Below are 26668 nucleotides of genomic sequence, written 5' to 3'. Positions count from 1 at the left end.
CTCATCTATAAAATGTGAATAATCACAGAAATGTCATTGGGTCCTTGTGAGAAAGTATTTGACACTATTTTCCTTCCTCTTTCCCATTGTCTTCAAGGGGGGAAAATGCACAATTGACTCAGTTCTCCATTCTAGAAAGTCGCCTATACTTAAACTCAACCTCATTGGGTTTTTAGATGGTTTGTTTTCTCAGTGGAACCCCTTTTATAAATACGCACACGTGTGTGTGTGTGTGTGTGTGTGTGTGTGTGTGTGTGATACCAATATATTTCTACTAGCCAAAGCCCCTGGCAAATTGTTTCTGTTGCTGAGTGTTGGAGGTGGGCAGCCAGGAGACATGGCCGACAGCTGGTTGGAAACCCAATGAAATGCACACATCCACCTCTGCCAGGCACCTCCAGACACCAGCAGCAGCTTCCCTGGAAAACCCTCCCAAGTTCCATGGATTCACCAGAGCTGTGCTCCGGGTTCTTCTTGTGAAAAACCGAACAACAATGAAGACATATCTCACCCTTGGCCCCTGCCCCCACCCAGTAGGGCCAGAGGGTGGTGGGTGTTGGGGAGCAGTAACCCTCTCTCTGTCATCATGGTCTGCAGCTTGAAGGGGGAGAGCCAAGCTGTGATGATCTCATAGGTGAGCCTTTCATCTGCCAAAGGCGAGATGACCCCAAACTCCCCTCCAAGCCCCTGTGAGGATGCCACTTGGAGAGGGGTGGGCAGCTTTCTCCACCTCTGCAAGGGCAGAAGGGTCCTGGACATATACTCATTCATTTCTAGTTTACAAGCAGAGTCTCACACATATCCACATGGGAGGCCCCATTTGACAGATAAACAAACTGATGCTGAGATAAGAGTCCCTCCGCCTTGTCCTAGGGTTGCCTCACCCATCAGCTGAGAGTCCCGAGCTTCAGCCCCAGATGCATCTTCCCAAGGAAGTCTTCATGGCCATCATGTCCGGCTCTTCCAGTGTCCTACTGGACCTTTTAGTTTGCCTGTCTTGCCCACTAGCCTGTGTGGGGCTGGCCGGTTTATGCTCACACCCCAGCATCTTGCTTGGGGGCTGGTACTTGGAAGCAGAGGAAGCCAGCATTTCATATCAGCAGATTATGCTGCTGGTGGAGTGTGGGCAGAAGGCAAGTGAGCCCCCTCTAGCTCTCTGGAGCACCTGCTCCTTCTGGAAGGGGCCAGCCACATCAGCTTGTTGCTGGAGCCCCCCCTACCTGCCTCTCTCTGCAGGGGCTATTGGGTGGGAAGGATGATTTTCAAGCACAGAGTGGAAGGGGGCAGTAGTGATGAGACACCTGCTGGGCTAGATGTGTTCTATCATCTCAATGAACTCTCTCCCCAACTTTGTGGAGAGTGCTGACATTTTGATTTATGAGGAAACCAAGGCTCAGAGAGATTTAGTGGCTTGCCTAAGGTCACCCACCTAGTAGTGGTGCACAGGCTTGAACCTGGAGTTGTCTGACTCCTAAAATGAGACTTTCCTGTCTCTGCTGCTGTCTCTTGGGCGGGAGTGTCAACATGGGCTCCATGAAAGCAGGCCTGGAGAACCAGAGAAAGCAAGAACCCAGGACAGCCTTTCTGTCTTGGGTTTTTACGCTCCATTTCCGATGTCAAGTGAGATGACTCTTCTCTTGGAGGCTCATTTCCCTGTCTTCAAAATGGCTAGAATTGGCTCCCAGTGGTCTCTTAGGGTGGGAAGGGCCAGATTTAGATAGACGGACATAAAGAACAATTGGGCTGGATGTCAGCATTCGGACGTGTGAGACAAGGACTGAACTTCTTAGAGTCCTATCTGTCACCTCAATGTGTACTTCACACCAGAAGGGCCAGCAAGACCTCAGCTCCGCCCACCCCCCACTTTCCCACCTCTGCTCTTCTCAGGGGACCCGATCTTCACAACCCACCTGCCCCAGCCCCAGACTCCCTGATCTTACCCAAGCCATCAGATAGGTTCCCACAAAAGCCAGGGAAAGCAATGATTTACCCGGAGCCAGATCTGACAGTCTGAGCAACGTGTCACCCCCGCCCCCGCCAACCTCTGGGGACACAGCAAAGAGACAAATTAGCCCCTAAACTCTAGTCAGGAAATGAATCTCCCATCCACCCTCCCATTAGCCCCCAAGAAATTAATAAACTCATCAGATGCAGCAAAGTGGCTTGGCAGCTATCACCCAGCGCAATCTAATTGCAGAAAGGCAGAGTGGGAGGGAAAGTGAGAGACAGAGCCGGGCGCCCTGGGATACGGGCCAGTTGCCCCACCCACTGGGCACCTTCCACCCCACACACATGCCAGGGGTGGGCAGGAGACACAGCTCTTGTCGCTGACAATCTGTTGCTCTGCCTCCAGCCAGATTCCCTTGCTCCACCCTGCTGACGCCTGCCCCCCAAACTTCCCGCAGGAACAGCTGTTTTGTCAGCGTTTTCCACATGCCCTCATGCGCCGGCCTGATCACATTCAAATGTTGGCTTCCCGTGGCCCTCTTTCTATACTTTCTGTCTCTCCCGCTTGCTCTGCCCTTGTACCATGTCCATGGATTTGGACGACACCGTGATAGCCTCGACAACCCCTTAATGCAGGTAAGAAAAAGGCACCCTCCGCCTGGGCCGATGTGGCTGCGCAGGTGCACGGCTGGCCGTGCTGGATTCCATCCTGTCCTTGCCCTTGAGCTCTGCACCATCTGCACCATGAATGCAGTGGCCCCAGAGTGGGAGGACCTGAGTTTAACGTGGCTTCTCTGTTGATGAGCTGTGTGACCTTGGGGAAGTTACTCAAACCCCCTGAGCCTCAGTTTCCTCCATCTACAAAATGGGGGTGACAATAGTGATTATCACCTCACAGACTACTTAACGAGACTAAAGGAGATGGTACGTGTGTGAGCACTATGCAAGCATTCATTAATTTACTTTTTAATGCCATGGTCTGAGACAGAAGGTGGGATCTCTCCCGTGCCCCCACCGCGGGCTTTACCAACCTAAGTCACAGAGCTGGTAAGTGGAAAAACAGCAGGACTCAAGACAAGGCCAAATGTGCCGCTTCACGGAGATCATAATATTTAAAATGAATGTGTACTTCTTCTCACAACTGATTCTGATGCTCCTGGGAGAAACATCTTGTGATCGGAGTGTTTCGTCAAATATGGACATGTCTGTAAATAAATGATAACGGGATGTGTCTGCGTGTACGCAGAAGGTATCCTTCATCCAACATTCCTAAAGGGTGCAGGATTTATGTTAATTTGTGTTAACATGAATTAATAATAATCTTGCTCCTTAAGCACTAAAATTTTGGAGATTTTATTTATCTGAAAGCATTGCTCCCAAACATTCTTTCAAAGAGAATTACACGTTCCACGGTCCTCTTCAATAGAGTGAAAGTCTTGACCTTAATTCAGTGTCATCGTTATGAAGGCAGTGCTCTGATATAATGTTGCTATCCGTTCCCGCAATGTGGATGGCCACTTGCCTTCATTTCTGCGCTTTGATAAGTTAATCTGTCCACTTCTCAGAGCATCTCTCCTCCTTGTGAGCTGTCACTCGGGACTGCTGTCATGATAGCTGAGTCTAACCCCTGGGCGAGGAACCAAGGGACCAAGGTCCAAAGAATTGCCGTTAAGGAGAACACAGATGAGGCCGGATGGGATGTCGGGGCTCCAGTGGATGGATTCCGGGGCATCAATACAGACTACCCACAGTCCTTTGCAAAGGCCGCTGCTGAACAACTGAAGGAGTGCCCGAGACCTGCATTTAATCTGGGTGTGACCCTGGGTCAGTGTAAGCAAGCTGGTCACTCCCTCAGTAACCCGCCTTGGGAAATGCTTGTCCAGGGCCACGACCCCAGGGGTCCCCCTGCTGCTTCCCGAAAGAGCTGGTAGCGTCTCACGTGGGGTGGAGAGGCCCACGTCAGCATCTATCCTGTGGCCTCCCACCCCAGAGGGCACGGGAGAGATCCCACCTTCTGTCTCAGACCATGGCATGCCCTGAGCAAGTCAGCAAACTTCCCCGCGTCTCCCCCTTCCCTGGCCTCCACTCTCGTCCTGGTTTCCACTGAGCTCCCCCTGGACAAAGTGACACTCTGGCCCTTTGGTCTGTTTGCCACCCAGCAGCGGGCAGTCATCTCGACACGATCTCCAATATGACCCCACTAGCCCCCGGCTTAAAACCCTGCAGTCCTTCCCATGTTGGTCTAAGGACAGAGATCCTTCCCACGGCCTCTCAGGCCCTGCGAGGCGGGCCTCTGCCCACTGCCCATGCTCATCGCACACTATCACCTCCAGCTTTATCTGTGTGGCAGTCACACCGACATGTTCAAGTGCAACAAGCCCCTTCTTGCCAGGGTTTGTGTGCATGACATTCCCCCTCTGGAATGTTCCTTGCCGCATACCCACCCTGACCCCCAGGCCTCATTCAGCCATTCAGGGGTTGTCAAACGGCGGACCCCAGGCAAAACCTGGCTCGTTGCCTGTTTTAGGAAATAAAGTTTTATTAGCACACAGCTACACCGGTTCACTTACGTATTATCAGTGACGTCGTTCATCCACGAGGGTAGACTTGCAAAGTCTAACTATTTACCATCTGGACCTTCAGAGAAGTTTTCCAAACCCTGATCTAGGCCACACCCGTGAACCCTTCAGGCTGCAGGTCAAAGGTCAGTCCTTCCAGGAGCCCTTTCCTTTCTCTCCCAAAGTCAAACTTCTCCCCAGACCATCTTCTCTTCCCTTTCCGAGCATTTGTCTCAGGCGCTAACTATATACTCAGCAACGAGACCATTGCTCACTGCCTATCTTTCTTGCTATGCCACCAAGGGAGCGCCCTCTGCTGTCACCTGAGGAGGTCGGGCCTGCCCAGAGAAGCGATGTGGGCCCCTCCCCCACAGCCCTCTCAAACCCGCCTGGAATCACTCAGGGCTGTCATTGTGCCCGTTTGTTCTCTCCCAAGTAGGTAAAAAGGGATTCATTTTTAAAGCCCTGAGGGATTTCCTCACATCCTTGCCTGTATCTGTGGGTATGCACTCTGTAACATTTAATATTTTATGTACATTTGGATGATTGTTCTTTGCACTCAGTGCGACCGGGATCTAGCTTCTAGAGAAGCTGACATCACTCCCAGGCCAGGCAAGCCCTTCTGCTCCAGAGCCAGAGTCTGCAAACACTTACTGATCACCTTTGCATGCTGGGAACTCAGCCACTGGTTTGCTTACAAAAATTTCCCTGATTCTGCATAACAACCCTGTTATTTTTCCCACCTGAGAGATGTAGAGACTTCAGACAACAGTAATAATGCTTAATATAGGTACTTGATACAAGTTACTATTGAATGACTGAACGACTTAATGAAAGAATAAAAGAAATGGAGACTCAGAGATGTCAGACAACTTGCTGTGGATTCCAGCTAATAGAAGGTTAAACTGGGATCTGAAGCCATGTTCTATTTACTACTATACTGTCTGGTCAGGTTGGGGCAGGTGTAGGCTATTTTGATCTTAGGACCTGGGCCTTTCCACATACCTCTCTGATGACTATAAACTTATTCTTTGAACAACACAGCCCTGAAGAGAGTCTCCTACAAGACGCCACAAAATCGAGGCCAAGGTGCAGGGAGGTTGCTTGACACAAGGGGATGCAGGGTTGGGGGATGCACCGGAAGACCCACATTTTCTTTCCGACTCTGCCATGTATAAGCTGTGTGATCTTGGGCAAGTCACGTAACCTCCTTAAATCTTTCTCATCTGTAAAATGGAAATAAATGAACCCACTTGCCCATAGCACAGCACTGCTGTGGACAATCAACTGAGAGGATGTTATGATGGCTTTTGATGAGCCAAAAGAAGCCATGGGAATGGAAGATAACAGTACTACTGTCTGTCTGGTGGCAATGCGGCTGACCAGAAGTCAGGAGATTTGACTTCAAGTTCATCATGCCCTTGCCCTGTGGCTTGGGAAGTCAATTTTGCTACCTACAAGGTAAGGGTAAGTCTTCCTTCCCTTCTCCACTTGCTGGGATGATCTGAGGTAATCCCAGATGTGACAAAAGTTTAAAGACCTATCCAAACGCAAGCTCTTTTTTTTATTCCAGATCCTTGTTCTCTGGGACCATTCAAAGTTGGATAAACCATAATCAAGGACTCATTTTTTTTGACCTCGGGTTCAGGGTCTGAAGTTGAAATTCTCACGAGGAAGGATGCATACAGTAATACATGAACATCTCCTTGAGTGCACAGAACTGATTTTGACCTACAGGCAGGACAAATGACAGTCAGGAATGAGACACTATGGCTAGAGATCCCCGGAATTAATGAAGATTGAGTTACAGTTTCAGAGTCTAACAGTGCAGGGCTGTACCTGGCTTGATTGAAGTTCAGTTCAAAGGCTTGTAATGTAAACCCCTACCGTAAACACGCCTGGCATGATGGAATTAAGCATTTATTGAATTTAAATCCGATATCTCCAATCTTAAAGTTTAGTTTACACGGGAAACTGGGTCACAAGTAAGGACCCAGTTGACTGTCTGAGGGGGTGATTTAGGGAACAAAGGGCATTGCGGATGTTGGCCAAAGACCTTGTTCTCTTGGCCAAAATATTCTTTTAACACAAAATATATGCTTACATATAGAATGCTGTGAAAATTCAGGATCAAATGACAACAACGGCAAATACCAAAGGCAAGAGATCAGACACAAGCCCAGAGAAAACTGGGAAGACTTTGCATCAAAGGAATGTCTACCTGTGCTTATTAAGCCACGACTCAGTTAGTCTAAGGCAGTGTTTTGTTTGAGTGTGGCTGCTTCGCATTAGTGGGTTCTGAAATCACTTTGGTGGGTTAAGAAGTGCACCTTAAAAATTAAATCTAAATCCAGACTAGATCAGAGAGCACAGCCCATGGCAGGGGCCACCATGCTTCATAAGCTCTGGTTTCAGTTACGTACAGGCAGGTGTCCATGTGTTCCTGAGTCGCAACCCATGTGCAAGTCATGCTCCCAAAGTATGAAAGTACCTGGAGCAAGGGATGTGGACACCTTGCCTGTTCACTATAATCAGCCCCTAGCAGAGCTCCTGGAACAAAGCTGATGCTCAATAAACACATTTTTGGCCGCCATAAATTCCTAGTCCTCATCCAGTATAACTCAAGGACTGACTCTAAGAAAATTATACAAGCTAATACTTTTGAACACTTACCGCAGGCCAGATACTAGACTAAATGCTTTACATTCGTCATCTTATTTAATCTTCCCAACCACACTACTAGGGAGATACTGCTACCATCCCCACTTTACAGACTTGAAAACTGAGACTTGGGAAGGGTAAGTTAGTTCAGATCTAAACACAGGCAGGTGTACTGGACTACACTGTCCCTGAGATACTAATTCTCCCAGGCTATGGATCATAACCATTTAGTAAACATCTGAATTGTTATTCCTCACCCATTGGTATTTGCTACAAAGTTCCTGTCTGAGAGTCCACATCCCTGAAGTCAGCTTTTGCTTTTCCCTGTCTTTGATTCTGACTTCCGTACCTGGAAGAAGTTATGGATTTATTTATTTGAGAGACAGAGAGAGAGAGAGACAGTGCATGAATGGGAGGGCCAGAGGGAGAGGGAGAGAGAATCTCAAGCAGACTCCGTGCTGAGCACAGCACCTGATGCGGGATTTGATCCCAGGACCCTGAGATCATGACCTGAACCAAAACCAAGAGTCAGATGCTTAACTGACTGCACGGCCCAGGTGCCCCACAACAGGATATTTAAATAAAGCTTGAGGAAGAGAACAGTGGAAAAAGTAAAGCTTCAGGAATTCCAGCTTCCCAGTCTGGCTTTGCCATCAACCAGCTCGGGTCTCAGAGTCTCACACCAGACCACTAGCTCTAGGAGGCCCTTGATCAGGTGAGTCCTGCTCCCCGTTACTTGGGGGATGGCCACCTGCTCTCAGTCAAGTCCCCATTGCAGGGACTCACGCAGAGAGCCCTATGCTTCTCCTTTGCAGCACGCATCACGCTTGTAATCATATAATTATTTCAGTTATTGTTTTGGGCCCATCTCCCCCCACTACACAGTACACTCCATGAATGATGAGGCTCTGTCTTGCTCCCTAATATCCCTAATGCCTAGCAGGGAATCAGTGTTTAGTAAACAGTTAGTGATTGCATTCATAAATTCCCCGATGCAGCTCCAGCTCCCAGGACAGTGCCTGGCCTATAAGGTATAACAGGTGCTCGATAAACATCTGCCTAATTGTATTATGAAATTCCTTTAGGCAAGTCACTTCTGTCTTAGTCTTCAGTTATCTCACCTACAAAAGAAGGATATAGTGCAGTCCTATCCAGCTCTAACCTGAATTCCTAAAAATGATGGCTGTATTTATAATGTGGTATGGTCTTTCAAAGCGCCTTGGGGGCAAAGCCAGGGAGAGACAGGTCCGAGAGGGACAACACAGAGACTCTGGACAGGTGACCAGGAGCTCAGCTGCACAGGCTTGCAGATGAAGCACCATGAAGGTGGCCACCAAGAAGGAGGGGGTGAGGAAGGACCCTCTCCCTCCTGCCATGAAATAGCTCTCCCTATGCCCTGTGGCTGATGCCTGGCATTCCTCCAGTAGAACCTTGTCTTGGAGCCAAGACTCCATTTGGTTAACATGAAAATAAATTGGCAGCGTTAGCACTTCTCCATTATGGACACCATTGACAAAGGGATGGCTGGTTTGATGTGAGGGAAGACAGTACTCTTCTACTCAGACCACACCTGAAATACTGCAAGTTGTTCCAGACACCGCTCTTTAAGTGATTAATGAGTGTATTCCAAGGATACTGACCAGGAAGGTGAGACTGAAGTCATACTATATAAGGAAAAAGGAAACACAGACAATGGGAAGGATAGATGTGTGGACCAAGGAAACAGAAATAAGGACAAAAGGAAAAGGCTTCAGAAAGAAGGAATTTTGCCCAACAGACAGCAAATCTTTCTAACAATGAGAGCTTTCTACTTCCTATAGGTAGTGAGTTCCCCGACATGGGAGGCATTCAAACACAGACTCTACTTCATGAGAACACATTTGCAAGAATCCAAACATCTGATTAAAGCAATGGTCTAGAGGACCTTTATTATTCGTTTTGGCCCCAGGACTGTAGGATCTAGATTCTACTTCTATATTAGGGGAACCAGGAGGAAGGCCAGGGCATCAAGGAACAGAGGAGACCCTCAGATATTATAAGAAAACAAGAGGGTAGGAGCATGGGGTAGTGAATGCAGAGAGAAAAGGCTACTGTAGGACAAGTTCAACAACTCTTAAGGGCACTCATTCCCGGTCTTCTCTCCTGGCTGAAACTCACTACAGTAGATTCTCATTATTTGCAGCAATTATGTTCAATAAAGTTGCCCCAAATACTGAATTAGGGGATGCCGAGCCACTGCTCCTAGAGGAGATGCAGGGTTAGGGTCCTGGGAGGCTCTGTTACAATATTTTCCTCAACAGTCAACACACAACCTCGTTTTATGTGTTTCTGCTTCCTGACACCATACGTTATACATACTGTCGATTCACTCATATTGAACAACAGACTGTAATTCACACCTGAATGATACTTCTGGAACACCTGCATTTTTCTGTAAGGCACATCACGGCTTTCTGGTGCTTAGGTCCATTAGACAGCACTGCAGCACTCAGCTGGGGGAGGGGTGGTCATCTTAAACAGCAAAGTCCCCAGGAACAAACACACCGGTGCGAAATGCATGACAGTGAGCGGACCACAAAAAGGACACGTGTTTACAGTACGAGGGCTGAAAGCAGAGGAAGACGCTGGGAACGTGCCTGTCCGCTGACTCACATTTTTCACTCCTCTCCCAGTCCGGAGAAGTGCCACGAGTACTGTTTCCGGGACACAGGTAGATTTTAGGGGGTGGACGGGTTTGCAAAAGCAGAATCCACCAATAATGAGGAGTCAGCTGCACTGTGTGTGTGCTCGAGCGTTTGGCTCTTGCCAAGATGGGCCCAGACCTCCATCCCGACTCCCCGCCCTCCGGGGGGATATGAAGTGGCGTTTGGCCCGGCCCTCACCGCTCCTGATGCCAAAGAGAACAAACCCACAGCAGCTATTTTCAGGGGCTCTAGCGACAGATAAAGACTGTCCAGGGCAGCTCAGCGCACAGCAGACTGCTCTGACTAAAAATGCCACCCTCCAGAGACACTCTTGGGGGACTTCGCAGGCTCTCCCACGAGCTCGGGGCTCCAGAAGGGCAATCTCCCAACATAGGGCAGCGAGGGTGCCCGGACTGTGTTTCCTTCTTGTGTTTTTGCTTCTCCTTTTCGACAGAGGTACTTCGTGAGTTGAAGAATTTCCTTTACCTCCATCACTCCCTCATTTTCACCGATGTGGTCAACAACCTCACAGACTCTCTTCCGAACATCTCCGGGGGGATGACCAGAGTTGGTCTGGCTCACACTGGCAGGGGCCAAGTGCACGGCAGAGCCTGTAAATAGGAAAACCCAGCTGCACGTCCCTCTCCCACCTCCCAGAAGGTAGAAGGGATTTCAAATGAGCTGCCAAGGAGAGAATTTATCAGAGAGCTCAGGCATGCTTGAGATTTTTCATCTTCTAAGGGAATTACTGCCAATAAACACGCCACGGTTGGGGCATGGAGAGCGCCTGGCTTCATTTGTTAAACTCGCCAGGTGGAGAAGTGTCTTGGGAAAGCAGTTGTACTAATAACACACAACTTTGAGCTCTGAGCGGCAGATGCCAATTGAACTAATGGTTCTAATGAAGGGTCTGGGCCTGAAGGAGGATGGTTGCTCCCTGTCTTTCAAGAGTCAGTAGGATGCTGAGCTCACAGGGAAGGGCTGAGAGCGGCCCATTGCTGCCCCTACCAGGAGGCGGGCTCACAGGAAGGTGGTGTGTGGCTGGGCCTCACTGCACTCCGGGCAGATGGGGAGTTTCTAGTTTGGGGGTGTCGGCAGCTCTTGTCGGAGCAGTGCCGTGTTAGGTAGGCCCTAGATGTTCTGTAGATTCTCCCAGGAAGGGAGACCCGTGACTTCTGGGTCTTACGTTCGCCCCACCCAGAGCCACTGCCACGTAGTACGTGTGATGCTGCGGCATTAAGGAGAGACGGAGGGCAGAGGTTAGGGATAGAGAAGCAGAGGAGTAGGGGAGGGGAAGGAAAACCCAGCTGCACGTCCCTCTCCCACCTCCCAGAAGCCCTGCTTTGTCCCTCTCTCTGCCCTGAACCAGGCTACGAGCAAGACTCCAGGAATGTTGCATAAAAAGACAGAGAAATATATACACAGACATCCCCAGGACAAGACTCAATTCTGCACAGTACAGCAAAATCCTCCAAGCACATCTACAAACAGCCTTTTGTTTTGTTTTCACAATAATTTTATAAAGTCCATACAGCAGATATCATTAGGACCATCAGCCCTATTTTCCCGGAAGGAGGAGCACGGAGGAATAAAACGCTAGGATCCCTGCACATGGCTCCCCCTCACCTCCCTGGGCTCCTCACCACCACCCAGCCTGCCTGCCCTCAACTGCTCACACCTCTGGTCTGTGGCGTGCCCACCTCTCAGCAGAGCTGATGACGCGGGCTGCTTCATGAGACCAAATTAGCGGCTCAGCCTCTTCTAGCTCTCCCAGGCATGAGCTGGCTGAAGAGGCGCGGAGAAGAGTCACTCTGTACTGGCAAACTTCCCTAGGCTAGGCTCAGGATGCGTGATGGGGCATATTATAATAAATATATTTAAAATGCTGCACTTTGCAACGCCGTTCCTCTGCCCAAAAACAGCCCCCCGTTTGAAAATTTAAGTAGCTCTAATTTGTTTGCCGGCTGATGTGTGAATAAGCTTCTGCAGTCGGTGAATTTCCCATCAAAGCTGATAAGCAGGAAATGCCAGTGCTTTGGGAGAAAGAACCAGATGCATGTGGGCTGGGGAGACAGGAGGAGAGAGGGTCCTTCAGGTCACACCCTTCCAAAGCCAGCTCATCTGCCCCTTGGCTGTGTGTCATCTGGGGGTAGCCAGGAAAGCCAGATGCCCTCCCAGAGGAGGGACGGAAGAGCCCTTTAATTCACTAGAGAGGGTGGTGCTCTGGGAGAAGGGAAAGACGTGTATGATGATTTGAGGGGCCTCCCATTTCACAGCTTCAAATTCCAATTGCCAACGGAGAGGCTTGTCAGAGGAACACTGTGAACAAACTGAGGAACAGTAGCTTTAGAGAGCTCTCATGACAAATTCCTAAGCCCCCAAGACTCTGGCGGCCCTGCTGGACATGAGCTCCTCGGGGCTGGAATGGCCCGTCCAGCATGCTCCCTGCACACTGCCCAGGCCCCGGTGCCTGGCTCTGCACACACACCAGTCCCTCATTCGCTGGTGCACCCCTTTCTCCAGGCCTGTGCTGAGCCCCACTCTCGGGAGGGGAGGGCTGCGTCTGTACTCAAGGATGAGGGTCAGCGAACCCACAGTAGAGGCAGAGTGTCTGAGCCACGTGACACCAGAGGAGGCTCAGAGGAAGCAGGGCCCAGCCTGTGATGGCCTTGCTGGGGAGCTGCCATTTCACTCTGGGAGCAAATGGGGCCCCCGAGGGGTCTCAAGCCCTGGAGTGACACACGCCCATCTGCATTCTCCGGAGGGAGAGCTAGACCCGATGACCCTTTGGGTCTCCTCCAGCTCTAAGAATTTATGCCATTCTAGGAGACATCGGTTATTTCAAACCTCATGCCAATTCCCCTTCTCCCGGCTCCTTAATTAAAAGGAAGATGCAAATGACTTCTCAGTAACCTTCAAAGCAGGCCCCATCCTCTCCCCGAGAACTGCTGTCCCAGAATTTCCTCATCAAAGGCAAAGTGCTCACTGGCTCGCTGGCTTGTGGGGAGCGGCCCGCCGAGCAGCCTCCCCAGCCGGCCCACTCTTGTCAGCTCTGTCCCCCAGCCAGGGAGCTGGCACTCGAGGCTGCGGATTTCCAGCAATCCAACCCCCGCTCCAGTGCTCCGAGCCAGGCTCCGCAAAGGCAGTTTCAAAGGATCTGCATATTTATGGTAAACTCCTTCCTCAAATTGAAAATGTATTAGACAGTAGCAATCAGGACGCTCTCAGAGCAGCTGGCAACCTGTCTAACCCTTAATGGCTGTTGTCTTTAGCGCGGATTGGACCTGGGACCCGCGCTGTCACAGAGGCTCATGACGGGAGGGGCTGGGTGAAAGGGCACAGACGCCGGGCAGGGCCTCCCTACGGAGGGGAGACCCCCTCCTCACTGCTCCCCCAATGCCACCTGCAGGCAATGGTGGCGCAGACTCTCACGTGACAGGGTCTTTCTAGGGTTTTCTGTTGCCCTTGGTTTGTTTGCTTTTGAAGTGGGGAAAAGGGTCTGGAGGTGGGGGCAGGTGTGCCTGTGGTAGGGGCTTGTCGGGGAAGGTGGCAGGAGAGGAAATTCGAGAGAGGCAGCCTGTCCTCCCAGCAACTGGTGGGCCCGGCAGGAACTCAGGAAGTTGGAGCTGGATTCCCTGAATCTTCTGGAGGACATGGGACCCCTGAGTTCTTGGTTGGCGAGGGTGACTCACAAAAGCCATCTGGCTCATCCCCCTGCATCGTTAGAACTACACTCAAGTCATTCCAGAGAACCAGCCCCTTGAAAAGCTGCGTTTATATCAGCTTTGGAACACGAAACATGGCCATCAGTTCTCAAGGCTTTTTCCTCGCCCACTCTTGGCCAGATCTGCATTTCTCTCCATCTCCATAGGAACAGACTTAAGTACATAAGTGGTCCAAGGAAGGGGTGGCTCAAGCATGGTTTCTATGACAAGTTCATGTGAAAATAACCCCGAGTATTTTGGGGGGTGGGGAGGGGGCAACTGGAACAAATTAATTGACCCCAAGGTCCGGAGTTCTGAATGAATCAAAGATTTGAAGGCTAATTCCAGTAAACAAGCTAATGCGGGCAGTGGAAATTTAGTGTTTGTGAGGGTGGTGCTCTTAGCTCTATCCCATTTCACCCCATCTGGAATGTGGTCCTCGATTTGGGCTTCATGTTTTAATAGAAACCTAAACAAACCCAAAAGCATCAGTGGTGTGAGATTTGGAGGCCATACTGCATTGGGAACAGCTATGGGCTGCTATTTGCAGAAGGAAATATATCAAAGGGTCACCATGGTAATTGTTGACTACAGTTTTTGCCTTTCCCCAAAGATTATGAGCTCTCGAAGGGACCATGACTCATGTATCTCACATTCCCAGCCCTGGACACAGAGAAGGTGCTCAAACAGTGTTTTGCTAAATTTCAGGAAGAAGTGAATGAAGAGAAATCAAACTATTTTCAAATATTTGAAGAGTTGGTAAAAAAACACAAAATGGGCCATTCTAGTTGCTTCAGAGGGCAGAATTAGGAGGCAGATTTTGACCCTCCGCCTGGAAGACCTGGGAATGTGTGCTTTGAGGTAGCGAACTCCTCAGCCCAGGGCAGGCTCAAGGAGAGGCTGGGTGACTGCTTCTCTCAGGGACAGCATGGAAAGCACTCTTGCATTGGGATGGAAGATTAGACTAGAGGTCTCGGAGGTCTCCCCTAACACATTCTGGGGCCAAGCTGCAGAGTGAAAGACCACAGACTTTGAAGATAGCCCAACCTGGACTCAGTTAAGTCTGGAACTTAGTAGCTGTGTGGACGTGGACACATTACTTTATCTCTCCGTGCCTCAGTTTCTTTACCTGCAAGATTGAGGGAGTAGCCTTTATGTATAGCTGATACAAAATGAGAAATTTTAAATATCTATGTACACCACTTAGCATGGGGCATCATGGAGGAGAGCTATTATCATTATTATGTCAGAGATCCAGCATTCTACCTAACCATAGGCAAGCAAAAGAGAGTGCCATGCAAATCTAGTTTCATTAATCCGTGGGTTTAACAAGGCCAAAAGTTGAGGGGTTACCATCTTCACACAGAGGAATAAAACTGAAGTACCCCCATGGTGATGCACAGTGATCCCACAGGAAATGTGAGATCTGCGTCCTTAGCTAGGGATGTCAGGCCCCCATGCCTCAGCCTTCCTTCTCCCAAAGGCTTAATTAGAGCCTGTTAAGCCATTTCCGATCCTCAGATGAAAGGTGTGCTCATCTTATTATAGCCCTAAGAAAGTCACTTGGGCGCTGCTCAGAATCTCTGATCTTTAGACTAAGTTAAATGAAAGAAATTAAGGGCCCTTTAAGGCTGTGCTTCTTTTTTCTCCCTTGTCTCTTTCAAATCTGATTTATCCCAAGTGAAGAAGGGAGATTATACTATTCCAAGGCAATCCAGGACATCTTCTGGGAAATGAAAAGGGAGAATATGGGATGGAGAAGGGAGAGCTCACGTAGGCAGAACCAGAGGATGGACTTAGGCAACCCAGAAGCAACACCATTGGCTTCCAGGCCCATAAATAAGCAACTGGGAGATGGTCCAGGTTCAGAAATGTCACTTGCGGGACACTCTAGGGAATATCTCCCCCCCAAACAGTCTCTAGTGGAAGTTCCACAGAATTCCAAGATGGAAAACCCTCTCCACACAGAATCAAAATAGTAATTTTTTAAATGGTAAAAAATAACCCTGAATTCTGAAAGACTATTTTTTAAAATGGTAATAATCCCTTAATCAGCCACCAGCAGGGAATATAGCATTTGGTTCAGACATTTTACCAATTACAACCCACTGGGTCCCTGTGCGGTGCTTTCTAAGTAATCAAAACCAGTTCTTAATAGCCACTCGCCCAGACAGGAAGAGAAAGAACAAAACCAAATCCAAATGAGAAGACACCATTACTAAAGAAAGCCCAGCCCAGCAGGTCACTGGGAGCAGGTGACAGCAAAGCAACAGACCTGGGTAAAGTGTTTTGATTTGGGAGCTTAGGGATTCCAGGAAAGTGAGCAAAAACCAAGAGCAGGAGGTCCAAGAGCATGGGCTTTGGAGTTGGACAAGCCTGAGCGTGAATTTTAGCTGGGCCCAAAGTCCTTGCTAATAGTGAACTTGGGTCAAGTTCCTTATCTTCCTTGAGTGTCAGTTTCCTTATTTGTGATGTGGGAGTTTATCCACCTTCAAGGGCAGTCCCCCAGGTCAGAAGGGATCTGTGCGAAGTGCACATGTGGTGTCTGACTCACAACAGGTACTCAAGAGATGTTATTTCCTCTGTTCCTGGTCACTCCCCTTCCCCGGCCAGCACCACTGGATGGCATTGGAAGAATATTGGAGCAGAGATACTGACTTTCCTCCCACCCTGAAAAAGAAGCCCAATTAATTATCACTCCCCAAACCATTTCTTCATCCTGTAATAATCAGGGGAAAGACACCTATCAAGAGGCAAATATTGGGCTGGTGATTGAGATGGGACCTGGGGACCAAGGCTGCAGAGCTATGTCTGTGCCCAATGATACATCTTGCACGGTATTCACTGGTATTCACAGAGCCTGAGCGAGACAGGAAAGTAGCGCAACAGTCACCAGATCTGTTGAAGAAAAATGGGTAATAAAGAGGATTATCGCAATCCACTTTATAAATCCAATCAAGAATGTGTGTCCCTGGAGAAAGGGGAACCCTCTTACACTGTTGGTGGGAATGCACACTTGTATAGCCACTCTGGAAACCAGTATGGAGCTCCCTCAAAAAGTTAAAAATAGAGCTACCCTATGATCCAACTGGGTATTTACCCAAAGGATAGAAAAACGTTAATTCAAAGGGATACATGCACCCTGATGTTTATAGCAGCATTATTTACAATAGCCAACTTATGGAAGCAGCCCAAGTGTCTATCCGTTGATGAATGGATAAAGAAGATGTGGGATATATATACAATGGAATATTATCCAGCCATAAAAAGAATGAAAAGCTTGCCATTTGCAATAACAGGATGGATCTACAGAGTATATGCTTAGTGAAATCAGTCAGAGAAAGATAAATGCCATATGATTTCATGCATATGGGGGATTTAAGAAACAAGCAAAGGGAAAAAAGAGAGAGAGGGGCAAACCAAGAAACAGACTCTTAACTACGGAGAACAAACTGATGGTGACCAGAGGGGAGGGGGTGGGGGGAGAGGGGAAAGGAGTGCACTTGTTGTGATGAGCACCAGGTGATGTATAGAAGTGTTGAATCACTATATTGTACACCTGAAACTAGTATTATACTGTATGTTAACAAGTCGGTATTAAAATAAAAACTTAGAAAAATGTGTGTCCCTTAGGGTAGCTGAAGGTCAAAAACACCATCCTCTTTGATGGACTCCTTGGCTCAAAAAGATGGGGGGTGCGCTGTGGGGAGGTTAAGAGGAAATTCTATGCACAGAGGGCACTATTTGTCAAAACGTAGCCTGTGCCACCCCCCACCCCGCCCCCCGCACTGTAATCATTTGTCTGGGTGCTAGCCAAGAATATGCAGATTCCTGGAAGGCACCCCATTTTGCTGACTCAGAATTTATAGCTGTGGGGCCTGGGAATGTACGATTACAGCAAGTACCCTGGGTCATTCCTGTGCACACCTAGGTTTGAGACGCCTTACCCCAACCCTGTGTGCTGCCAGAGAAGGACCAGTAGCTGCAGTTTAGGATGCCCCCGAGCAGAATCTCCTGCTGGGCTGGGCTGGGTGGGGCTGAGCTAGGGGCTGGCAATGCTGTTTCTTCCCAGCCTGAGAGGTAGCTGCTGGAGAAGCAGCGTTAAAAGGGGAAGAGGTACTTTGAGCCTAATCAGCTGTCATTCAAGCAGAGGGTGGGGTCAGGGCCGCCAGCCAACTCTGCCACCCTAGGTTGCCTGATGGAAGGGGGCTGGAAGGGGGCTCTTTCTGGGGAGCTCTCCGAACGCAGGCCTGAGGTTCAATGGGGAGATATTCAGAGCCTGGGACTGGGCCTTCTGTGGAGTAAGTCTGGGGCTCGGCTTGAGCATTATATTCTCCTAACTACTGCTTCCCCACCATGATTACCCCCACGCACTTCATATTTCCTTACCCTTTTTTATTTTTCCTATAGCACTTATCACTACTGACACTGTATTATATATGGATTTGCTTGCCTATTGTTTGTCCCATACTACAATATAGGCCCCAGAAAAGCTGACACTTTGCCCATTCTTTTAACACCTGTGCTCACAGAAGTCTGCCTGGCAATTTCCCTACAGGCTAGAGGCTTCATTTGTTCAGGGAATTAGGAGCCCTAGGGCATGATCTGAGCTTCAGAACCCCCAAATTGCACTTATTATTTTCCCGTGTCACCAGACTATGAGCTATTTCAGGGCAGGGACTGTGCCTTCGGCAGCTTTATTTCCTCCGAGCCCAGCACAGTGCCTGACAGAAGGAAGCAGTTCCATTTCTAGATCCAAGAGTGGAATTGTAATAGCTACTAGGAAAAATTGTATAGAAAAAGGTAGGTGTGCTGACCCTCTAGGGTCAAATCCACACTCATAATGACTTGCTTCTTCTGCATAAATGTGTAGTTGGGGGAGCCAGAACTCATACTCATACTGAGCAAATGTTAATCTGTTGGTTAGAGAAATGAGATGACCATTCGGTGATACTCTAGCCCAGTGTTTCTGGCTATCTACCTAACCCTGGACTCTCTCCTTTTACCTTGTTGTTTTCCAAGAAGGGTGGGCTAGCTATATTCACTGGGATCCCCCTGAGCGCGAGCAGTGGTCATATCAGTTCCTGGGTCCTATCTGAGGTCTACCCAATGGGACCCTTGTAGGGTAGAGTCTAAAAATCTTTTTGAACAAATTACCAAGGTGATTTTGATGCATGATTTGTCTGTCATAACGGTTAAGAACATGGGCTTCAGGGTCAGAGATGTCTGGGTTCAAAACCAGTTGCCATCACTAACTGTTCAAGGCCAGGTCTGGCCACCTCCATGAGTGTTCATTTCCTCACTTATAAAATAGGGATTAATAAAAAGTACCTATCACCGACTACCAACTAAGATGAATAAACCCTAAGTAAGATGAAACAAATAACCTGAATAGTCATATAACCATTTCAGAAATTGAATTTGTAATTTAAAGGTTCCTGAAAAAGAAATCTCCAGGCCCAGATGGCTTCCCTGGGGTGTTTCACCAAACATTTAGAGAAGAATTAACAGCACTTGTATACAACTCTTTCCAGAACACAGAAGAGAAAGGAACACTTCCCAATTCATTTTATGCGGCCAATATTACCCTGATACCTAAAGCAGACAAAGGGAGTAAAAAAATAAAGCAAAAAACCTTCCAGGCCCACTGCAGTAATCACTCAGAACGTAGATGCTAAATCCTCAACAAAATGTTAGCAAACCAAATCCAACAATGCCTAAAAATTATACACTGTGTCCAAGTGGGATTTATTCCAGGTGTGTGAGGCTGGTGAAACATTTGAAAATCAATTAATGTAATCCACCATATGATCAAGCTAAAGAAGAAAAATAGTATGATTCTTTCTGTTGACGCAGACAAAGCACTTGACAAAATTTAACACCCATTTCATGGCAAAAACTCTCAGGAAGTTAGAAAGAGAAGGGAATGCCCTCAACTCGATAAAGAACATCCACAGAACACCTACTGTTAGCAGCACATTTAACAGTGAAGGCTGAGGGCATTCCGCCTAAGATCAGAAACAGCTGATCAGTATTGAACCATGATGTTCTAGCCACTGAACCAGGGAAGAAAAGGAAATAGATGGCATCCAGATTGGAAAGGAAGAAGACTGTCTCTATGTGCAGGTGACAGACAATTAAAATAAAAATAAATTGACAGCACCTAGTCTATAAGGTTAAATGAAAAACACATATGACACAACCAATATGGTTATGGCCGGTGGTAAGAGCTTAAGAAATGCCAAGCTGCTCTGTGACGAGGATGATGATGATGATGATGATGATGATGACGATGACGGGGGAGGAGGAAAGGAAGGGAAAGAGAAGGAAGAATCTGAATAATGTCTGGGAAAGGTGACTGCAGCCCCTTCAGAGGCACATTCCCTTGCTCAGCTACTCTGACAGCCGGAAGCCCTCCAGTGTGTCTGCTTCTTGCTATAATTAGCACATCAGTTCCTATTTCTCCAGCTTTTCTAAGGCTGCAGAAGGCCTAGCCTAAGAATAGGGGGTTGATTATCTGGGCGACGGGGAGGTTGGAAGAACTTCAGGGAGGCCCCTGGAGTGGCTGTCAGAATCCCTGTCTCCACTGATGTGCGAGGACTGGACAGAGGGAGAATAAGCTCGCGGAGCGGAAGGGGGAGGGGGCTGAAAAGGAGCTTCGGAGGATGGAGACATCCGGAGCTGACGGGAGAACACAGGTAGCAGACAGGAGGGGAGGGCTGTGACCGGCATGAAGTGGGCGTGGATCGGTCAGGAAAGAGCCCGCAGGAGGGAGCTGGCCATCCCCTCCAATGCCGAAGGGACCCAGCTGGTTCCTTCCCCACACGCTCTCCGGACTCTGACACTGATTCCAGGCTTAGGGTGAAATTCAGGGAGCAGAGTAATCCAAAATAGTGGGCATGGCCTGGGAATTCCTTCCTTAGGTGATACCCTCTTGCCTCCCTGTCCCTACAGAGAGTGAAGGCCTCCCTCTTGGTATTCTGCTGGAGCTGCCGTCCCTAACCCACACTAGCTAATTCGGTGGCAGGAAGTGGGGGAGGCCAGTGCGTGCCAGGAGCCATGCACAGGAAGCAGCCTGTAGCTCCTGGGGATAACTGAGAGCAGGGGCCATCCTGCGTGCCAAGGAGAAATGGGATGGGAGGGCTGGTGACACAGAAGGAACAATGAGGAAGGATGGACCATCATGCCAGCGGAGCCAGACTTACCTGCCGAAAACCATTCCTGGTGAACTGTAAGATTTTCAAGGCATAGTTGGACCTCTGGCCTTTGCTGTTGAATTCAATGTGGCCGGTGAGACCTTCCAATTCTACCTGTCCAAGAGAGAGTGAGTTACAGCACCAAATGGGCCCCGTGTTCCACTTGGCTCCCAGCATTCCACACATGAGCTATTTAAGGATGCCCAAGAGAAAGCAGGCCATCACGGTCCATTCTCCTGCCTGTCTCTCAGCCACAGGATCTCTTGACTACAAATGTGATGTTCCTGGAGTGAATTCAGACTCGGCTGGGGCTGGAGGAGGAGGAGGATGTCCCCACCCTGTGACCACATAGCCGCTTCATAAACCGGCACAATACCAAGATGGCAGCCTGAACTCCAATTCTCCAGTGTCCCTCCTCCAGGCCGTTGGCTGTTAATAGAATCTATCCTCTTTGGGCAGCTGCTCACCCACCTGCGGGTCTGCAGGAAGTCAGGAAGACCTGACTCTAAGTGCAAAACCCAAGCTACTCTGCACCAGGCTTCTCGGAAGAAGATGTCTTCTTCGTGGGCTAGAGATCCACAGCCACGCCACCAGAGGGAACACGGCTGGAGACATGGCTGGGAAAGCCAGCTCCAAACCATGCCTCCTCAGCAGGGCGTTGGGGATCCGGGAACAACTGTGACCCAGAGTGCACGGAATGGGGTCACTGCCGATGGCTGTTTTATCTGGGACTGTGATATCCCGAGGAGGCCTGTGGGCGCAGGGCCACGAACAGAGCATCCCCCTCACTGCCCCTGCGGGGCCCCAGCCACCCCTCACCATGCGCAGGTAGTTCATGAGGCTGGTGCCGTGCTGCCAGATCTGGGCCGAGCCGCAGGACAAAGGCTTCACACCAATCTCCTGGCTCCGGTTGAGCTCCTGCACTGCGGTGACCACAGCATAGACAGCATCAAACAGCAGGGCTGAGGACAGCTGGGAGAGGGCGGAACGGCGGGCGGGCAGGCAGCGGCAGGAGGCCCAGGGAAACGGAGGGACGGGTGTGAAGGGGGAGGGGAAGGGAAGGGAAAGGGCAAAGAAAAGAAGGGAGGGGGACAAGAGAAAAGAGAAACAAAGAAGAAATAAGGGCACTTCTTTGTTGCCTGGGGCCCACCCTCTGGCTCTGGGCCAGCTCCACTTCACCTAAGTGTTCAAGTGCTTGCCCGAGGCAAGACAGTGGTGGCAAAGACTTCTCTGCTATTAGACCATCCAGGTGTCCCCTAGAGCCCCAACTGATTTCAAGGATATCCTCTTCTCTCTTTGCCCCAGGGAGGTAGCAACTCCCCTTGCTGTCAGAAATCCCTAAGAAGGGGATGGGGCTGCCTATCTCAGGAGGAAGGAACCTGGATGCTACGTTCAGATTTGCCCAGTCTACGATGCTCAACTGAAGGTCACCTACTCCTAGAAGACCCCAGGATGTCGCATCTTCCTGGGTATACCTACTATCGGCCTACTACTTAGTACTACTCAGTGTCATGGGTACTTATGAAGCACATGGTAAACGCAAAGCCCTAAGATGAAGGCGGGCTTCCTGCTTCCTGCTATAATTAGCGCATCAGTTCCTATTTCTCCAGCTTTTCTAAGGCCGCAGAAGATTCCCGCAATAGATTACAGTGGAAAGGAGAGGGTGTACGGGGAGACAGGACCCAAACAAGGGTAACGGGAAACTGAGTGAGTGGACACAAAAAAGTTGGCGGGGTCCAAAGAGGAAGATCTTGTTGGCTGATCAAGAAAACGTTTCTTGGAGGACACAGCGTTGGAACTGAGCACTGAAGGATTTTGGTAGAAACATCATTGGATCTGGGAGGGGGAGCAGCTGGGGACAGGGGAAAGTCACTCCAGAAGTGGCACTGCCCACGCAAAGGGGTGGAAAGTGTGCGGCACACTTGGGGGGGGGTGCATGGGAGGGGAAGAAGCAACAAACCAGCAATGTAGGCAAGTCTGCGGAGGGAGTAAGAGCCCGGGGAAGAAGCCAGTGAAGCTTGTTCACATCTTCATCTCCCTATTCAACTGCAAGCTCTTAGGGCAGGAACACGCAGGGCCTTCATCTCTATATCCCGCACAGCCTCTAGCACCGGGACCCAGCATGTCGTAGGCCCCCCCAAAGACATATTTCCAGAACTGAATTAAGTTTTGGGTGAAATCTGCCCACCGAGGCTCAGCCGGAGCACTGCCCAATGAGTTGACTTGATGTTAGCAGCTTTGGGTAGGGGCAGAAAAACAGAAGCTGCCTGCCCTTGAGGAGTGTGCCATCTAAGGAGGCAATGACACCAGGCTGTGCACATACAGTCCCCGACAAGAAAAACCGACTGAGTGTAAATGACGATAGGGACAAACCATATAGGGTCCCTGAGGGGAGGCCCCATGGGAACAGTGACATTGAGGTCTGCCACTTCTTACAATCTCCTCCTCCCTGGCCAGGCCCTGGGAGACCGACCCCTCCAAGGAGGGAGGCAGGGAGGCCATCTCCTGACCTCTGGGATTTTTTTCAAGCTCTCAAGACAGGGTGGAGGCATCTTGAGGCAGGAGGTACAAGAGAAAGAGCTCGAAACCGGGAGGACTAAACCCAGAGTTTGGATCCCAGCCCTCATGCATGTGCTGAGCGATCTGGAGCACACTGTGGAACCTTGGAGAGAACAACGGTTTCCTGTAAATGAGAGGCAGCCTCCCTGGCTCGCAGGTCTGTAACGTGCTCTGCAAACTGCGCACCCCCCGGGTGCGGGCCGGTGTCAGCTCGGGAAGCAGGTGCTGGCTGAACAAAGGCTACAGAGAGTTGCAAGAACAAGGAGCTCAAGGCAGGAAACAGGCTGGGAAGAGTGACTTATTCCCTCTGCAGCTCAGCTGCCTGTTGGGCAAGGAGTCCTGTGACAGCAACTTGGTGAGGTGGGGGGGCTGCTGACTTCAGATCATCTTTCTAAAAGGCAATTACAGGGGAGAACAGCCCAAGAGAGTTTCCCTGCCCCAGTCCACGTTCACTTGCATTGCAAAACTGCCCAGCCCGCGTATTCCTTCTTCCTCCTTCTTTCCCTCTCTCAAGCCCTCTCTTGCTCCTTCTTTTCTTCCTTCCACCTGCTTCTTTTCCTTCTTCCCACATTTATTCAGCTCCTACGATGTGGCAGCACTGGAGACCTCAACCTCTCCTGTTCTCCTCCGAGACATCCATACAGGCAGGAGCCCCTGTCTTCCCTGTGCCTAGGCTGGGCCTTCATCCCTCTCAGCTCCATCAGCCCTCCTTTCTGTCCCCTGGCCCTGAAGTGCCCTGCGGCCTAAAGACCAAGCAGGTAGGGGCACTAAACGGAGTGATCAGGACCAGGAGAAAGCTCTGCAGTTGGGCTGAGCCATGCTGACCAGCCGCCTCCCTCAGGTCCCTCCTGCCCATCACCTTCTGCTCTCTCCTCCCCACCGCCTTCCCCTCTGCAGCTCGGCTCCTTCTTCACTGATTCCAGGCTCACCTGCAAGGCACTCGATGCTTCTTGGCGAGCCCACAACTGTCCTTGTCCTTTGCACATAATTCATTTCCCCCTGAGTACATGTGGCTCCTTTATTAATGGACCTCTCACACTTCCTTGCCAAAAGGACATATGGAAATGATCAAAGCTACAGACTCTCCCTTTCCAGCTTAGACAAACATTGACCCGAGGAGGGTGGGCATTAGTTACCGCTACTGACATTGGCCCCTAGATCCTTCTATTTGGCTATTTAAATGATATGGTAAACTAATTTCTGTCCCACTTTCTCCTTTGTCTCCCAGCTAATCTGTCCATTCGGAGAGTCTCAAAATCTTGGCCTGTTAGACTGGGAAGGATCCTAGAAATCAAAGAGTCCAACTCTTTTATTTTACCAATGATGAAACTGAGGCTCGAAGAATTCACCTCCTGCCCAAAGTCACCAAGCAGGACAGAGGCAGGGCCAGGTCTGGAGCCCCAGGACCCTTTCTCCAGTCTGGTTTCCTTCTGTGTCTGCAACATTGTCCTTCCATCCTCTCGAGAAGCCGGCGGTGAGTCATTACTCTGTCAGATTTATCCCCGTGCCCAGCCTCCTGGGACAACATGGGCAATCTTCTAGATGTGGTCACCTTCTCAACAGCAGACAGGAGCATGAGATTCTTGGGCCAGAGCTGGGGGCAGGGAAGGCGAGTGGGCAGGCCTCTCTCTTGTCCTGGGTTTGGCCATCACCCACTTTGCCCCTCGGTCTGACTGGTTGTCCTTACGTTAGCCTCTCAGTGAAGAGCCACTTGGAAATGTTGTTAGAACAGGACAGAGCAGGACAGAGGGGGCAGTGGGAGGGGACCATGAGTTGCCTACCTAGCACCCATTCTCCCCTTCTTCCTCCCCAACAGAACCCCCATTTTGTTCCGGTATCCTCCATCCCCCAAGCAGCCACGTGCCTCAGGGGTGGCTAATCCAGCCCCAGCTCTCTAGTGATCCTGAGTGGTCCAAGAGTCCTCCCATCGCCCCGCCAATATGTGACCAAGCAGCGGCCCGATTCTGACCAGTGAGACATGAACTGAGACCAGGGGGGAGGGGTCACATCTCAGAAAAGCTTCCTGTCTCTGAGAGAGGCAGTCCTTCCTCCTCGTCTCGGCACTACGGTGTCAGGACATGATACCCCGAGCCTGCGGCAGCCAGCCTGGCTCCAGCCCAAGGATGAACTTGACACCAAGGGAGACAGAGAGGAATAGAAGGAAACTGGGTTTCCGAAGACCTCAGTCCAGAGTCTGCCTTCCCTCTCAACTTGCCATGACACAAGGTCACATGCTTCCTTTTCCTGCATAAGGCAGTTTAATACCAGATTTCCACCGTTGAAAGCTGAATGCGCCTTAACCAATATGAAGGCCCAAGGGACCCCCTTCCTCCCAGGGCACGGTTGCCTCAGGCCCTCGGAGAAGCCTGGGCTTCCTCATCCCCCTCTACAGGCCCTTCTTCTCAGGAGGCTGTGTGCCCGGCCCTGAGAGACCCCAGTCCCTGCAGACTGGCAGACACAGCTCACCACGCCATTTCTCACACCCTCCCACATGCTTCTTGTTGTTTCCACTCGTCTGGGATACAGTTTTCTTGGCTGATGTTCTTTTATTAACAAATGGTCCGGATGCTGGGCGAGTGGCGTGTGCCTGTTTGCAGTGTTCTTTTGGCATCTTGTGCTCTAGGACCTTCAAGATTCTTCCAGCGCTTCTAGGAATTATAGCCCGGAGAGGGATGCTGGGGGCAGGGATGGGTAGGGAAGGGGGGCAGCCTCAAGGCTCCTGTCTCCTCTCCATCTGCATATTGCCTTCAGAGAGGTGACACGGTGGCGGTCCCCAGTGCGCTCCGGGCTTCACGGGTCCTCTCTGTGGCCCAGCCTGGGCCCATCTGAGCTGAAACCTCCTAAACCCTGAACATCATCCCCCCGCAGCTGGGTCTCCTCAGGGTCGTCCACACATAACCCCTGTCTCGCCAGGCTCCTCTGGCAATGCACCCGGGCCTCTCACCTGGATCCTCCAACTGCCTCTCTGAGTGCCTGCCACCCATCCCACGCTCCTCCTGCTTATCTGCCCCCAGATGCCAATCTCAGCCAATTTCTCCTCTGGAGGGAGAGCCTGTAATCTCTGCCTTGTCAAATGTTCAGCTCACTGCAGCTCTCCATCCCAAAGCAACCTGCTGCTCTCCTATTTGCTTTCGTCCTCTGTTATTATTTACTAAGTTAGCTCTGGCAAGCACTTGGGATTGCAGCTGGGGGAAAGCGGCTCTGGGGCAGCGCTCCGTCCATGTCTCTAGTCCAGCTGGAGAATCCCCTCCATCCCTGCCCCTTCCTGCCTCCCATCCTAACCCATCGCCCTTCCCTTCACCACCCACCTCTGTCTTTCTGTGGCTTCCGTGCCCCATCTGTGCGCACACCTCTCTCAT

General features: G+C 50.2%; 1 protein-coding gene across 3 annotated transcripts in view; it reads right to left on the bottom strand.

Moving 5' to 3' along the window:
* GRIK4 (glutamate ionotropic receptor kainate type subunit 4) overlaps nucleotides 1-26668 on the bottom strand; it is a 420015-nt gene that overhangs the window by 80180 nt on the left and 313167 nt on the right. For all 3 annotated transcript variants that reach the window (XM_027581034.2, XM_035723069.1, XM_027581033.2), the window contains 2 exons: nucleotides 21570-21722; nucleotides 20760-20864 (listed from right to left, as the gene is read on the bottom strand). In XM_027581034.2, the coding sequence (XP_027436835.1) occupies nucleotides 20760-20864; nucleotides 21570-21722 (258 nt within the window). The remainder of the gene's footprint in view (nucleotides 1-20759; nucleotides 20865-21569; nucleotides 21723-26668) is intronic.

The sequence above is a fragment of the Zalophus californianus genome, chromosome 11 (assembly GCF_009762305.2).
Source record: "Zalophus californianus isolate mZalCal1 chromosome 11, mZalCal1.pri.v2, whole genome shotgun sequence".
Lineage (NCBI taxonomy): Eukaryota > Metazoa > Chordata > Mammalia > Carnivora > Otariidae > Zalophus > Zalophus californianus.
This window is presented reverse-complemented; position numbering and strand designations above follow the sequence as displayed.